Source organism: Crassostrea angulata, chromosome 1, assembly GCF_025612915.1.
Source record: "Crassostrea angulata isolate pt1a10 chromosome 1, ASM2561291v2, whole genome shotgun sequence".
Classification (NCBI taxonomy): domain Eukaryota; kingdom Metazoa; phylum Mollusca; class Bivalvia; order Ostreida; family Ostreidae; genus Magallana; species Magallana angulata.
Window position 1 is genome coordinate 1803814 of NC_069111.1, and position 17573 is coordinate 1821386.

A 17573-nucleotide genomic window follows, 5' to 3' on the forward strand; every position below is an offset into this window, starting at 1 on the left:
CCGGAAGTGAAACAAATTTTTCGAAAAAATGAATTTTCTGATCAAATCAAAAATGAATATGCGTTTTGTAGAACTTATGAAGCTTAATCTAAAACTGAAAGCCGTTTTAAAATCGGACGATGCATTACAGAGATATCGGGGTTTAAAAATTGATTTTTCCGGAAATTTTTATTCCGCGTCCTTGGTTTAAAAAATAGCGTAATGTTTATAGTACAGTTAACTCGTACCAAAAATAATTGTTAAGTCGTACTTAAACACATTCGGATTTTTTTTGTTAAGTCGTTCAAAAAATCAAAAAAAGGTTTTGTTAATTCGTACTTAAAATCATTCGGAATTGTTAAGTCGTACCAGGAGTAATTCGATATTTTCATCTTTTTATTTTAGTTACTTTTGTTATTGGTTTGAGAGCTCTGCTTTTTACAAGATCTTCTAGCTTTACTTCTGACATTAAAGGAAGACCCACTCGTTGCTTTGCAACGAGCTTTGCTCTAGTTATTATTCTTTTTCTTTTCTTCTGACTCCTTTTTTGCTTCATAACTCAAAAAGTTTTTAAACGATTTTGATGAAATTTTCAGAGATTTTTGCAAGTTGGCGTCCCTCAAAAATGTTAAAGTTTTAAAGAGAACGTCACCTCCGTTTTGACGTGACGTCATTTTTAAAAATTTTAAAAAGTCATTTTGTCCCGGACTTTTCTCAAAACCGCTCTAAGATAGAGGCTTGAAATTTTCAATGATTATGATTTAATCGATTTACCTCTGTAATAAGGCCGGAAATGAAAATCTGTCACTTCCGGTCGAAACCGGAAGTGAAACAAATTTTTCGAAAAAATGAATTTTCTGATCAAATCAAAAATGAATAAGTGTTTTGTAGAGTTTATTAAGCTGAATCTAACACTGAAAGCCGTTTGAAAATCGGACGATGCATTACAGAGATATCGGGGTTTAAAAATTGATTTTTCCGGAAATTTTGATTCCGCGTCCTTGGTTTAAAAAATAGCGTAATGTTCAAAGTATTATTAACTCGTACCAAAAATAATTGTTAAGTCGTACTTGAACACATTCGGATTTTTTTTGTTAAGTCGTTCTTGAAATCAGGTAGGTTTTTGTTAAGTCGTACTTAAAATCATTCGGATTTTGTTAAGTCGTACTAGGAATAATTCGATTTTTTCATATTTTTTTTTAGTTACTCTTGTTTTTGGTTTAAGAGCTCTGCTTCTTACAGGAACTTCCAGCTTTACTTCCGACATTAACGGAAGACCCACTCGTTGCTTTGCAACGAGCTTTGCTCTAGTTATTATTATTATACTTTTTCTTTTTTTTTCTGACTCCTTCTCGGCTTTATAACTCAAAAGGTTTTTAACCGATTTTGATGAAATTTTCAGAGATAATGTGAAATTATTATCCCTCAAAGATGATGAAGTTTTTTTGACAACGTCACTTCCATTTTTACGTTACGTCATTTTTAAAATTTTCAAAAAGTCATTTTGTCCGCGGCGTTTCTCAAAAATGCTTTAAGATAGAGGCTTGAAATTTTGAAAGGTTATGATTTAATCGATTTACCTCTGTAATAAGGCTCAAAATGAAAATCTGTCACTTCCGGTCGAAACCGGAAGTGAAACAAATTTTTCGAAAAAATGAATTTTCTGATCAAATCAAAAATGAATATGAGTTTTGTAAAGCTTATTAAGCTGAATCTAACCCTGAAAGCCGTTTTAAAATCGGACAATGCATTACAGAGATATCGGGGTTTAAAAATGGATTTTTCCGGAAATTTTGATTCCGCGTCCTTGGTTTAAAAAATAGCATAATGTTTATCGTAAAGTTAACTCGTACCAAAAATAATTGTTAAGTCGTACCTAAACAGATTCGGATTTTTTTTTGTTAATTCGTTCTTGAAATCGGAAAGGTTTTTGTTAAGTCGTACTTAAAATCATTCGTATTTTGTTAAGTCGTACCAGGAATAATTCGAATTTTTTCATCTTTTTATTTAAATTACTCTTGTTATTGGTTTAAGAGCTCTGTTTCTTACAGGAACTTCCAGCTTTACTTCCGACATTAACGGAAGACCCACTCGTTGCTTTGCAACGAGCTTTGCTCTAGTTATTATTAGGGTCTTCCGTTTCCAACGGAAGACCCTCTTGTTATTCTTCGGTTTCTTTCTATTATTATTAGGGTTTTCCGTTTTCAACGGAAAACCCTTCTGTTATTCTACGGTTTCTTTTTCTTTATTATTATACTTTTTTTTCTTTTTCTGACTTTTTTGGAGCGTTATTTCTCAGAAACTATTCAACCGATTTACACCAAATTTTTAGGAGTTATAAAGCATCAATGTTGCTACTGATCATTAAAATTTCAAATGATTACGTCACTTCCGGTTTCAGATATGGACGATTTTGTAAATTTTTAAGGGTCATTTTGTCCACGCATCTCCTCTGAAACTAATCATGATAAAAGCTTGAAATTTGCAGGGATTGTAGATGAATGTCTGTAGATTTCCCTCCATGCTTCCAATTGCGAAAAATGCGCAAGGCCTAGAAGCTCGCCTGAACCTGAAAATTAGCACCAAATTTTTTCACAAAATTTTCGCACATTTTCCGTAATATCTTTTGACGTATAAATATTTTGTTAAAACATGTAATGCAAAAGCTGTTTCAATTTGCACGGGCTTTTATTTGATATCAAGAAAAAAGGGCTGTCCCCTCAAATTAGGGGCCAAGAGGGCTCTAATGTCTTCTTATAATAACTCTTTACTGAACAATATTGTGTTATTAATTATAGAAGCAAAAATGTTCATTGTACAGCTGTTCATATATACAGTACCATACTTAAGTCATATATTACGTAATTAGGGGTTTCAAGGGGCCAGAAGTTCAAAACTTTGATCATTAATATCTGAAAAAGGAGAAATATTTTTTAAAGCAATGTAGAATAAAAGTTGTTCAAAATAATGTTTTGTACAATATGCTACCTTAAATTTTTTTGTTGATGACTCCATTTAGGAGTTAAAGGGTCGGCCCCTAAAACACATTTGTACAGATATCTCAAGAACGGTAAACATTTTGTGAACACTTGTTAAACAAAATATGTTTATATTTACAAGACCTTTTATTTGATGTCAAGAAAAAGGGGCTGGCCCCTCAAATTAGGGGTCAAGAGGGCTCTAATGTCTTCTTATAATAACTCTTTACTGAACAATATTGTGTTATTAATTATAGAAGCAAAAATGTTCATTGTACAGCTGTTCATATATACAGTACCATACCTAAGTCATATATTAAGTAATTAGAGGTTTCAAGGGGCCAGAACTCAAAACTCTGATCATTAATATCTGAAAAAGGAGAAATATTTTTAAAAGCAATGTAGAACAAAAGTTCTTCAAAATAATGTTCTTAACAATGTGATACAAAAAATGTTGTTGTTAGTGGCCCCGGTCAGGGGTTAAAGGGTCGGCCCCTAAAACACATTTGTACAGATATCTCGAGAACGGTTTACAATTCATGAACACTTGTAGAACAAAATATGTTTATATTAGCGAGACCTTTTATTTGATATCAAGAAAAGGGGCTGACCCCTCAAATTAGGGGCCAGAAGGGCTACTAAGTCTTTTCATAATAACTCTTTTCTGACCAATAATTTGATATTAATCATAAAGCAACAAAGAAGCTTTTATTAAGCTTAATTTAAAACCGAAACCCGTTTTAAAATCGGACGATGCATTACAGAGATATCGGGGTTCAAAAATTGATTTTTCCGGAAATTTTGATTCCGCGTCCTTGGTTTAAAAAAAGCGTAATGTTTAAAGTGAAATCAACTCGTACCAAAAATAATTGTTAAGTCGTACTTGAACACATTTGGATTGTTTTTGTTAAGTCGTTCTTGAAATCGGAAAGGTGTTTGTTAAGTCGTACTTAAAATCATTCGTATTTTGTTAAGTCGTACCAGGAATAATTCGATTTTTTTCATCTTTTATATTTTAGTTACTATTTAATTATTTTATGAGCTCTGCTTCTTACAGGAACTTCCAGCTTTACTTCCGACATTAACGGAAAACCCACTCGTTGCTTTGCAACGAGCTTTGCTCTAGTTATTATTAGGGTCTTCCGTTTTCAACGGAAGACCCTCTTGTTATTCTTCGGTTTCTTTTTATTATTATTATACTTTTTCTTTTTTTTTCTGACTCCTTCTCGGCTTTATAACTCAAAAAGTTTCCAACCGATTTTGATGAAATTTTCAGAGATAATGTGAAACTATTATCCCGCAAAGATGTTAAAGTTTTCTTGACCACGTCGCTTCCGTTTTTACGTTACGTCATTTTAAAATTTTTCAAAAAGTCATTTTGTCCGCGGCGTTTCTCAAAAACACTTAAAGATAGAGGCTTGAAATTTTCAATGGTTATGATTTGGTCGATTTACCTTTGTAATAAGGCTGGAAATGAAAATCTGTCACTTCCGGTCGAAACCGGAAGTGAAACAAATTTTTCGAAAAAATGAATTTTCTGATCAAATCAAAAATGAATATGTGTTTTGTAGAGCTTATTAGGCTGAATGTAACACTGAAATCCGTTTTAAAATCGGACGATGCATTAAAGAGATATTGGGGTTTAAAAATTGATTTTTCCGGAAATTTTGATTCCGCGTCCTTGGTTTAAAAAATAGCGTAATGTTAAAAGTAAAATTAACTCGTACCAAAAATATTTGTTAAGTCAGACTGTAACACATTCGGAATTTTTTGTTAAGTCGTACTTGAAATCGGAAAAGTTTTTGTTAAGTCGTACTTAAAATCATTCGTCTTTTGTTAAGTCGTACCAGGAATAATTCGATTTTTTTCATTTTTTTCTTTTAGTTACTCTTGTTGTTGGTTTAAGAGCTCTGCTTCTTACAGGAACTTCCAGCTTTACTTCCGACATTGACGGAAGACCCACTCGTTGCTTTGCAACGAGCTTTGCTCTAGTTCTTTTTATTTTTTTTTTCTGACTCCTTTTCGGCTTTATAACTCAAAAAGTTTACAACCGATTTTAATGAAATTTTCAGAGGTTGTGTGCAACTGTAATACCTCAAAGTTTGTGAAGTTTCTTTGAAAACGTCACTTCCGTTTTTACGTTACGTCATTTTTAAAATTTTCAAAAAGTCATTTTGTCCGCGGCGTTTCTCAAAAACGCTTTAAGATAGAGGCTTGAAATTTTCAATGATTATGATTTGGTCGATTTACCTCTGTAATAAGGCTGGAAATGAAAATCTGTCACTTCCGGTCGAAACCGGAAGTGAAACAAATTTTTCGAAAAAATGAATTTTCTGATCAAATCAAAAATGAATATGTGTTTTGTAGACCTTAATAAGCTGAAACTAACACTGAAGTCCGTTTTAAAATCGGACGATGCAATACAGAGATATACAGAGATATCGGGGTTCAAAAGTTGATTTTTCCGGAAATTTTTATTCCGCGTCCTTGGTTTAAAAAATAGCGTAATGTTCAAACTAAAATTAACTCGTACCCAAATTATTGTTAAGTCGTACTTGAAAACATTCGGATTTGTTTTGTGAAGTCGTTCTTGAAATCAGAAAGGTTTTTGTTAAGTCGTACTAAAAATCATTCGGATTTTGTTAAGTCGTACCAGGAATAATTCGATTTTTTCATCTTTTTATTTTTGTTACTCTTGTTATTGGTTTAAGAGCTCTGCTTCTTACAGGAACTTCCAGCTTTACTTCCGACATTAACGGAAGACCCACTCGTTGCTTTGCAACGAGCTTTGCTCTAGTTATTATTATACTTTTTCTTTTTTTTTCTGACTCCTTCTCGGCTTTATAACTCAAAAAGTTTCCAACCGATTTTGATGAAACTTTCAGAGATAATGACACACTATTATCCCTCAAAGATGTTAAAGTTTTCCTGACAACGTCACTTCCGTTTTTACGTTACGTCATTTTTAAAATTTTCAAAAAGTCATTTTGTCCGCGGCGTTTCTCAAAAATGCTTTAAGATAGAGACTTGAAATTTTCAATGGTTATGATTTAATCGATTTACCTCTGTAATAAGGCTCGAAATGAAAATCTGTCACTTCCGGTCGAAACCGGAAGTGAAACAAATTTTTCGAAAAAATGAATTTTCTGATCAAATCAAAAACGAATATGTGTTTTGTAGAGCTTATTAAGCTGAATCTAACACTAAAAGCCGTTTTAAAATCGGACGATGCATTACTGAGATATCGGGATTTAAAAATTGATTTTTCCGGAAATTTTGATTCCGCGTCCTTGGTTTTAAAAATAGCATAACGTTAATAGTAAAGTTAACTCTTACCAAAAATAATTGTTAAGTCGTACTTAAACACATTCAGATTTTTTGGTTAAGTCGTTCTTAAAATCAAAAAGGTTTTTGTTAATTCGTACTTAAAATCATTCGGATTTTGTTAAGTCGTACCAGGAATAATTCGATTTTTTTCATCTTTTTATTTTAGTTACTCTTGTTATTGGTTTAAGAGCTCTGCTTCTTACAGGAGCTTCCAGCTTTACTTCCGGTATTAACGGAAGACCCACTCGTTGCTTTGCAACGAGCTTTGCTCTAGTTATTATTATTCTTTTTATTTTTTTTTCTGACTCCTTTTCGGCTTTATAACTCAAAAAGTTTACAACCAATTTTGATGAAATTTTCAGAAGTTGTGTGCAACTATAATACCTCAAAGTTTGTGAAGTTTCTTTGAAAACGTCACTTCCGTTTTTACGTTACGTCATTTTTAAAATTTTCAAAAAGTCATTTTGTCCGCGGCGTTTCTCAAAAACGCTTTATGATAAAGGCTTGAAATTTTCAATGGTTAATGATTTAATCGATTTACATCTGTAATAAGGCTGGAAATGAAAATCTGTCACTTCCGGTCGAAACCGGAAGGGAATCAAATTTTTCGAAAAAATAAATTTTCTGATCAAATCAAAAATGAATATGTGTTTTATAGAGCTTATTAAGCTGAATCTAACACTGAAAGCCGTTTTAAAATCGGACGATGCATTACAGAGATATACGAGTTCAAAAAATGATTTTTCCGGAAATTTTGATTCCGCGTTTTTGGTTAAGAAATTAGTATCAAGTTTTGGTTAAATTAACTTGTACCTAAAAATCAATTGTTAAGTCGTTCTGTAACACATTCGGATTTTTTTTGTTAAGTCGTTCTTGAAATCGGAAAGGTTTTTGTTAAGTCGTACGTAAAATTATTCGGTTTTTGTTAAGTCGTACCAGGAATAATTCGATTTTTTTCATCTTTTTATTTAAGGTACTCTTATTATTGGTTTAAGAGCTCTACTTCTTACAGGAACTTCCAGCTTTACTTCCGACATTAACGGAAGACCCACTCGTTGCTTTGCAACGAGCTTTGCTCTAGTTATTATTCTTTTTATTTTTTTTTCTGACTCCTTTTCGGCTTTATAACTCAAAAAGTTTACAACCGATTTTAATGAAATTTTCAGAGGTTGTGTGAAACTATAATACCTCAAAGTTTGTGAAGTTTCTTTGAAAACGTCACTTCCGTTTTTACGTTACGTCATTTTAAAAATTTTCAAAAAGTCATTTTGTCAGCGGCGTTTCTCAAAAATGCTTTAAGATAGAGGCTTGAAATTTTCAATGTTTATGAAATAATCGATTTACCTCTGTAATAAGGCTGGAAATGAAAATCTGTCACTTCCGGTCGAAACCGGAAGGGAATCAAATTTTTCGAAAAAATGAATTTTCTGATCAAATCAAAAATGAATATGTGTTTTATAGAGCTTATTTAGCTGAATCTAACACTGAAAGCCGTTTTAAAATCGGACGGTGCATTACAGAGATATACGAGTTCAAAAAATGATTTTTCCGGAAATTTTGATTCCGCGTTTTTGGTTAAGAAATTAGTATCAAGTTCTTGGTTAAATTAACTTGTACCTAAAAATTAATTGTTAAGTCCTACTGTAACACATTCGGATTTTTTTTGCTAAGTCGTTCTTGAAATGGGAAAGGTTTTTGTTAAGTCGTACGTAAAATTATTCGGTTTTTGTTAAGTCGTACCAGGAATAATTCGATTTTTTCATCTTTTTATTTAAGGTACTCTTGTTATTGGTTTAAGAGCTCTGCTTCTTACAGGAACTTCCAGCTTTACTTCCGACATTAACGGAAGACCCACTCGTTGCTTTGCAACGAGCTTTGCTCTAGTTTTTATTATTATTGAAGATTGTGTTATTATTTATCTTTTACTTACACAACAATAAAAAGTATAAATACATGTAAAGTAACATAAATTTTTCCGCGAAAAATTACCAAATCCTTGCAGGTCGTTTATTCTAACTATTTCAGAAAAATAACAAGAGTAAAAATGGGGTACTCTATATGCAATGTTTTTGCCCAAAAATGACTAAGTTCAACAGCTGATATTTTTATAAATTATCAGAAATCAAAATCCTAGCAATTTGCATACTTCTGATATATACGTATAAATTATCTGCAAAAGAACAACTTCCTATCTTGAAAACTGTTCGAGGAGTTATCGGTACAATAAGGGTACCTTTTTGACAGCCATTCACCCGTCTGCAATTTTTACTATTTCAATAGTCGGAAACCCGGTTAAAAATTCACTCTCAAAATTCTTAGAATTCAGAGCAATGGAGTTACATGGGACCTCACGGCGGTCTTCGAACCCAATGCCGCTCAAAATATATTTACCCCCTTAGGAAATTTCTTGATCCGTCTCATTTCTAGAAAAGAGTACGCATTTACTTATATTCCAGTTTAAATTACATGTCATTTTTTTTTTAGAGATATAAGATATTAGGCATTTCCTTTTATAATTCCATGAGAATTATATTACGGAAATTAGCGCATTCGTCACATCGGCAACGATTTTTTTTCTACATGAACCTCTTCCTGTTTGGTCCAGTTTCAATCATACCTCAATTATTTTTTCTAAAAATAATACCGGTGTTTTCGATAGAAAAGGTGTCGTTCAGTAAAAGCTTATTGCAACAGTTAAGCTGAATATTATGTTTAATTTTCGTTCATTCCGGTCCGGCGGTTACGGCATGCCTTTTCCCGTAGCAAGGCAGTTGCCATATAAGGTCATGTCAAAATTCGACAAACTTGTAGACTTTACATTTGTCAATTTGTATCATGTCAGATGTGATATTGCCGAACCTGGAGTTACGAACGCAGAAACTACGGATTGAAAGTGTGCAAAGTTGAAGGTTTAATTAACTAATGTAAACAATAAAGTTGCAAAATGTGCATCATGCGAAGGAACTGAGTCAAATCTTACACGTGTTTACGCCCGAGTTTTATAGGTTACTCGATCAGAATTACACATATTCATGCTCAGGTTCACACATCAACACGATTGCATATTCGGATTTACAAGTTTACATGTCTGGATTTTTGAACACGATTACCCTCCATAATCCTACGGTTCCCATCTGTGCATATAAAAATATTTTAGGTCCCTAACATTCCAGTTATTTTTCTGCATACTGTAATTATGTCAACATGCCAAATGTCGACAAATACTTAATATAAAGGACTTTGCAGGATATATATGACAGTGCCAAGGTGGCATTTTTAATGCAGTTTTGTTAAAATCCATTCATACATGTACCAAATGATAGACCATTGTCTGGAGAGTATATATAACCATTTTTGCTTTTAGTGTGTTTCACCTAACAGGTGATCAAGATATATTTCCCTTGAAAAATTTAATATCCCACAGGCCGAAGATAATACATGTATATTCCCATAGCATACGAGACTGAAAAATTTTTCTACAAGAAATATTTAAAATCCTGTAGGAATCCTTAGGAATTCATGATATTTCCTATAGGAGAAAAGTATTTCTTGCAGAAATCTGAAGTTCAGAGAGGGAGTTGTCCTATAGGAAATTAATATGTCCTATCGGATTTTAAAATCCTATTGGAGTTTTATTCAAATCCTATCGGTATTTATATCCCTATAGCAAGTTCTATTATTCCGGTAGGAAACGCCAAATATCGTTCAGGCAATTTTTTTCCTATGGGAACTATTCAGTATATCTTCTCATGTAGGATTTTTTTTAAAAGGTAAATACCTGTATATTTACTGACAGGTGAGAGACATTAATAACAAAGGTGGTAATGAACTCTTTTAAAAACAGTGGTCTATCTTTTTTCGATACAAGCAGATGGGTGAGGCCATGAGGCACCGAGTTATAAATATGTTGTAAGTCGTAATACTCGATCGGTCATTTCCGCTGGTAGGTAATTTTCGTCGCCGGAATCGTCCGAGTAAGAACGATTGTCATTTGCATGCGCTAAAAACGTAAACATCCGGTTGGAATGATTCGCAACACATGGGTCAGAATTCGCGCCCTGCGGTCATGTGTCCGACAGGTCTTGGGTAGAAAATTGCCGACTTTTTCTGGTGGTAGCACCTTCCTCAAGATCTTTACAGGGTCCTCAGTGACATTATGTTTAATGCCAGTGGTCAGTGCAATGGAGGTAAACAATTAGCCCGAATTTACTCGGGAGGAAATCTCATTCCATAACCCTGAGTTAACTAGGAAAACCGAAATGACAGTATTTACCGAAATGACAGTTTTTACCGAAATGACACACAAAATTACCGGGATGACACTTAAATCTTCAAAAATGACAATGTTTATTAAATATTGTTTTTCACCACAAAGATAATAAAATATATTCATTACTATCTTTATTAGTAAATAATTGGTATATATAATTGCAAGAAAGAAAATGTTTGGATGGTTAGAAAATTATGAGATGAGCATGTAATTGGACCCCCCCCCCCCCCCCCCAGGGTATTTTAAAAAAAAAGGTATAAAAGGTATTGTGTAAAACGTTTATTTGACTACAGGTAGAACACAGGCCGCATTCGTTACATAGACAAGTCGGTCTAAAAATATTCACATTACTACATGTATAGACCGAGCATATTTTCTGACACTGAGTAATGACAGCTTATAGATAATGGTGAATTGAAAGTGATAATATTAACACAATAAAGATGACAATTTCATAAAAACTAAATTATCAGTAGGAGCACTTTATAGGCCATTTTTTTAAATTTATTTGCCTTCCTCGGGTTCAAATTGGGTTCTGTAAGTAGGAAAAGTAAGTTTATATCAAAGTTTGTGTGAAAACTATAATTTTCAACAATTGACAATTACATGTAAATAAAAATAAGCAGTTAGTTGAATGATGGCCCTTAGAATAACTTTAAGAATGGTTTCCAGTACAGAAAGTTATCGGGGAATTACAGTCATTGATATATAAGATAAAATACAAATGTTTCACAAATCTTAATATATATAGAGTTCTTTTCTATAGATTCCAAATGTTGATGACTATGCCATGTCCAAGCTCCTCCAAAACTCAAGTGTGGCAAGTGCTGAGGCAGCATCAGCATTTCTGTCATATGTCACCATGGCTCTATACAACACAGAGAAGGAATACACAAAGGTATAGCATAGCTCTTATGTTGTTTGTCACAATGGCTCTATATAACACAGAAGAAATAAACAGATTAAGTTATGGTACAACTCTTCTGTCATGAACATGACTCTTTACAACACAGAGAAGGAATACTCAAAGGCGTGGTACAGCTCTTCTATCGTATGTCACCACACTTTGTATAATACAGAGAAAGAAAACACAAATGCATGATACAATCCTTCTAAGTATGTCACCGTTGAGCTATATAGCAAAGAGAAGAAAACACAAATTTTCAGCTCTTCTGTTGTATGTCACAATAGTTCTCTATATAACACAGTGAAAGAATACACAAAGTTATGGTACAGTTCTTATGTTGTAAGTGAATACACAAATGTAGCATACAGTTCTTATGTTGTATGTCACAATAGTTCTCTATATAACACAAAGAATACACAAAGGTATGATACAGTTCTTCTATTGTAAGTGAATACACAAATGTAGCATACAGTCCTTATGTTGTATGTCACAATAGTTCTCTATATACCGTAGAAGCAGAAATATTCGTTGAGGATTTAATTTTGTTATTTTCGTTGGCAATATAAATCAACAAAATTAAATCCATGACGATCAGTTAAACCTCTTTGTATTAATGAATACAAAGAGATTATGATATTACGAAATTAAATGCCAACGAAATCTAATTTGGTTTAAAAACAACGAAATTTTGATCCAATGAAATATATGCTTCTACAGTAACATAGACGAAAAACACAAGGGTATGGTAAAGCTCTTCTGTCTTATGTCACCATGATACTCAATAAAACAGAGAACAAAAACTCAAAGGTACATCATTTAGTAATTAATTCATTTTATTTGAAAAAGGCAATAAAGGATATTGCATTTAAATGTTTAAAAGAAGAAACATGTACCAAAAAAATCTAAAGAAACGTGAAATGCATTGAATCAGCTACCTATCAGTACTTTCGTAACTTTGATTTCCGTACTCTGCATAATTTATTAATATATAATTATAATTAAAAACATGATTTCACAGTCATGAAATATCAAAAAGCATGGAATTGAAGACCTTTACAGTATTTACTTACGGGTATTTGTTTGTCTTTCCATCAGTATCACAACGTGTTAGAGCTTACTGCATACAGGGTTATTTTCACCTCGTGTAATATTCACCTTTTTACATTTGCAAACAGTTTCGCCCCATCTTGAATTCGCCCAGACACAGTTGTGTCTAAAAAGAGATATTATGAGATATTAGAGTTCGGCCAGTCTTAAATTTGCCCGCTTACAACGAGGGCGAAAGGGGCAAAAATAAAACGGGGGCGAATGTTTCCCTGTTTACAGTATTTATAATTGGTATTGAAGTTTTTCATGTTTGCCTGTTATTGCTTATCTTTGTGTCTGATGTAGGGGATTTACACCATGATAAAGCTGATAGAGATGAGACTGGAGAATCCGGGTCATCCGGATCAGGACAAGATGGAGGAACTTATTGTAGAGACCAGGATCCAGGTCAAGTCCCTGAAGAAGAAGAGACAGGTTGGTACAATCTGTGGGCATACCTACATCTGTTGGTACAGCGTGACGATGTCAGTGGGCATACCTACATCTGTTGGTACAGCGTGACGATGTCAGTGGGCATACCTACATCTGTTGGTACAGCGTGACGATGTCAGTGGGCATACCTACATCTGTTGAGCCTAGGTCACTTGCACCCATTTAATTTGACAGCTGAATTGATTTAGATAAACATAATTTAACTTTTGGACATTAAAAACAAATTGACTAACAAGAAGAATGTTGATTGTTCAGCCATGTGTGTATAGTTGTACTAAGTAACTGCAGGTCAAGGAGACAAGATGGTAAAAACATTGCCAAATAAACTATTTTAAATATAGTTTGAAAAAATTCCAAATATATTAATTTGAAAATTTTAATATTTTTGTATATCTCTATACAGAGCTCGTCTTACAGAGATTACTATAGTCTAAAAATGGCATTAACCATCCAACCCTCTCAATCCTGGCCATGTTTTTGTTTTCGAGGATTTGATGATGATGCTGTCTGTTAAATCCTGGCCATGTTTTTGTTTTCGAGGATTTGATGATGATGCTGTCTGTTTAATCCTGTCCTTGTCTTTGTTTTCCAGGACTTGATGATGCTGCTGTCTGTTTAATCCTGTCCTTGTCTTTGTTTTCCAGGATTTGATGATGCTGCTGTCTGTTAAATCCTGTCCTTGTCTTTGTTTTCCAGGACTTGATGATGCTGTTGTCTGTTTAATCCTGTCCTTGTCTTTGTTTTCCAGGACTTGATGATGCTGCTGTCCATTTAATCCTGGCCTTGTTTTTGTTATCTAGGACTTAGTGATGCTGCTTTCCATTTAAGCATGGCCATGTTTTTGTTTTCCAGGACTTGATGATGCTGCTGTCTGTTTTATTCTGTCTTTGTCTTTGTTTTCCAGGACTTGATGATGCTGTTGTCTGTTTAATCCTGTCCTTGTCTTTGTTTTCCAGGACTTGATGATGCTGCTGTCTGTTTAATCCTGTCCTTGTCTTTGTTTTCCAGGATTTGATGATGCTGCTGTCTGTTAAATCCTGTCCTTGTCTTTGTTTTCCAGGACTTGATGATGCTGTTGTCTGTTTAATCCTGTCCTTGTCTTTGTTTTCCAGGACTTGATGATGCTGCTGTCCATTTAATCCTGGCCTTGTTTTTGTTATCTAGGACTTAGTGATGCTGCTGTCCATTTAATCATGGCCATGTTTTTGTTTTCCAGGACTTGATGATGCTGCTGTCTGTTTTATTCTGTCTTTGTCTTTGTTTTCCAGGACTTGATGATGCTGTTGTCTGTTTAATCCTGTCCTTGTCTTTGTTTTCCAGGACTTGATGATGCTGCTGTCCATTTAATCCTGGCCTTGTTTTTGTTATCTAGGACTTAGTGATGCTGCTGTCAATTTAATCATGGCCATGTTTTTGTTTTCCAGGACTTGATGATGCTGCTGTCTGTTTTATCCTGTCTTTGTCTTTGTTTTCCAGGACTTGATGATGCTGTTGTCTGTTTAATCCTGTCCTTGTCTTTGTTTTCCAGGACTTGATGATGCTGCTGTCCATTTAATCCTGGCCTTGTTTTTGTTATCTAGGACTTAGTGATGCTGCTTTCCATTTAAGCATGGCCATGTTTTTGTTTTCCAGGACTTGATGATGCTGCTGTCTGTTTTATCCTGGCCTTATATTTGTTTTCCAGGACTTGATGATGCTGCTGTCTGTTTAATCCTGGCCTTGTCTTTGTTTTCCAGGACCTGATGATGCTGCTGTCTGTTTAATCCTGTCCTTCTCTTTGTTTTCCAGGACTTAATGCTGTTGTTGTCTGTTTAATCCTGGCCATATCATGTTTTTGTTTTCCAGGACTTGATGATGCTGCTGTCTGTTTAATCCTGGCATTGTCTTTGTTATCCAGGACTTGATGATGCAGCTGTCTGTTTAATCCTGGCCTTGTTTTTGTTTTCCAGGACTTGATGATGCAGCTGTCTGTTTAATCCTGGCCTTGTTTTTGTTTTCCAGGACTTGATGATGCTATTGTCTGTGTGTCAGAGACTCGTGAATGATGCTTCAGAGGCTGCTTACATGGCAGGTAAATGCATAATCTATCATACAGGCATTTATAATCTTGAATATTGCATGCCACCAAGGGTAACATTGGGAACTAGCTGGCTATCCTAATTTGAACTTGATATTAGGATTGCCAGTTGTTAAAAATGATTACAATTAAATGGACTTGTTTATGTTGTTTTAGGTGCAGAGTTTGCTGGCTATACAACCAACAACAAATTGACAAGCTCTGAGAGTTTTCTGTCGCCATGTGAAATCGAACGTGTGATTGCAGAGAGGCACTTGTCGGAGCTTGAAGCTCATGTCATTGAGGTGGAATCTAAACGTGCCAAAGAAGAGGAGGAAAGTGAAACAAAACAGGAAGAAGTGAAGGATGATGGGAATTCTGGAGAGGGGAATGAAGATTTGAATTCTGACAGCAATACTAGAGACAAGAAAGAAGATGTGAAATCTGAAGAAAGTACAGCAAAGGAGAAGGGAGATCAGTCAATTGATGAAGGAATGGAGGAAACAGACATTGCTCAGAAAGATACAAGTATTTCTTCAGAGACTAGTCCCGAGGCTGATAATAAGGAATTCATACCCAGAGGGGACTATGTAGAAACATTCAATATAGGTTCCCAGGATGAATCCATGCAGGATGATTAATTTGTCAACACTTTGGACCTTATATGCATGTTCTTGTATTTGTTATAATTGTTATGATAGTGTCTTTGTAAATGATTATAATAAATTTTATGTATATTTAATATAAAATATTTAAAAAATGCACTAAAGACTTTTAACTCACCTTCACTATAAGCTCAAGTAAGCTGTTCTCATTGGACGCTCTCCCATAAAATGCAGGCCCTGTTATTTTGTAAGAAGGTAGGTACTATAAAGGGGATGTACGGCTATCTTGTACATTTGAGGATAAGATGGAGTTGCCCCCCCCCCCCCCCACTTTTTTTGATGGATGTAAAAAATTGATATGAAAATAAGGAAATGAGGATTGAAATTAAAGTTAAATACTACCCCCCCCCCCCCCCCCCCCCCACGGATTAGGACGCCATATTTATTGCTTTTATATCTTTTGGCAACATTTTTGGCCAGTTTTGGACAGAAACAAGTCAGTTCAAAAAATGTTTACATTCTTATTGTCAAATGTACCAGGCATGTAGCATCAGGGGGTGGGGGCTGCCCCTCCTCCACTTTTTTACGCAGCATAGATTTTTAGATTTTTATTAAATTTACCTACAAAAAATTGAAATAACATGGAGTTGCCCCCCCCCCCCCTTTTATGGGACAATGTAAAAATTTGAATTGAAAATAAGGAAATGAACAGTGAAATTGAAGTTCAAGGTATACTTCTTAAAGCTTATAAGCTCAGCTGCACTGTGTGTGTGGGACGGAAGGGGGGGGGGGGGGTGGATCTTGTCCTCAGACACCTGTACTATAACATAAGGAGCAATTTTCTACATATTAATTTAATAACTATAAATTAATTTAATAATTATATATTAAAAACCTTTCTTCTTTTCAATATTAATTAGCCTAAGTTACTATGCAAGAATAGAAAAACTCCCTTCAGATCTGCTGCTTAGGTGAGCAATTCGCCAATTTGCTTTTTTAAATCTATTGTAGTAAATATTCCAATTAAAGCATCATTGAATCAGATAATTTCCTCTGTGTTTGGTTATTAGATAAAACGTTACGATGATCCCGAGTCACGTGACGGAAAGCGATTTTTTAGAGGCTATAAAAGGCCGGCGCGCTATTGAACGGAGTTCAGTTGGCGGATTGCTGCAGAAGCGAAAGGAGCTCTACGGGTAAGAATTATAGGTCTCATTTGCGGTGTCTCAAATTAATGCAGACGGACCATTTGAGATTTATATATTCTTCGGTACTGTACTAGTAGTTAATACAAAGCCAAGAGAGTGATTTAAGGCACTAGGTTTCAGACTGCGGTCTGGGAGGCTTTGGTTCAGCACACTTGCTGGAACGTAGAGTTTCAGACAAATAAAGGTTTCAAGCACAGAGGGTTAAAAGGAAAATTTATTATATCATTCAATCATATTTGTGATCAAAGTGAAGTGATTTTCATTTAATTATAATAATCAAACTAAACGTAAAGTAACGTTAAGAAAAATTAATATCATTCGTGGTTAGAACCCACAAAACACATTACAAATTTTGGTGGCAGCGGTGGGATGATCTAAACATTAGATTTATAATTTTTTTTTCCATAAACATATTGCTTGTAGTTTGAAACATTAAGTTTAGATCTAATTATGGATGATATTGATAAAGAAATAAGTTTCCTCCAAGAAAAAATAAAGGAACTTTCAGACGAAAGTATACGTTTGAAAGAAAAAGAGAATCACAGAGAATCAACACCACTTACAGCCAGAGATTCTGGCATTGGTGCTTCGGCACAATCAAAGGGTGCAAAAAGTAGTATTGAGTTTGGCGGAGCTCGTCCGAAAGTAAAGTTTGAAGCTCACCCTGAGGATGATTCGAATAATATAGTCCCAGATATGTGAGA

At 34.4% G+C, this 17573-nt stretch overlaps 1 protein-coding gene across 1 annotated transcript; it reads left to right on the top strand.

Moving 5' to 3' along the window:
• The first annotated feature begins 10295 nt into the window (after positions 1–10295).
• LOC128191530 (diablo IAP-binding mitochondrial protein-like) lies at positions 10296–15814 on the top strand. The gene is made up of 5 exons (XM_052863659.1): positions 10296–10471; positions 11321–11452; positions 12854–12982; positions 15002–15071; positions 15234–15814. The coding sequence occupies exons 1-5, from the start codon at positions 10310–10312 to the stop codon at positions 15695–15697; spliced, it is 957 nt and encodes a 318-aa protein (XP_052719619.1). The 5' UTR covers positions 10296–10309; the 3' UTR covers positions 15698–15814.
• Positions 15815–17573: the final 1759 nt, after the last annotated feature.

Bases quoted from the DNA above. Each gene is read 5' to 3' on its own strand.
- LOC128191530 (XM_052863659.1), top strand. From the start codon at position 10,310: ATGATTCGCAACACATGGGTCAGAATTCGCGCCCTGCGGTCATGTGTC. The intron at 11,453-12,853 runs GTATAGCATAGC...TGTCTGATGTAG, and splicing joins CAGAGAAGGAATACACAAAG to GGGATTTACACCATGATAAA. The intron at 12,983-15,001 runs GTTGGTACAATC...TTTGTTTTCCAG, and splicing joins CCCTGAAGAAGAAGAGACAG to GACTTGATGATGCTATTGTC.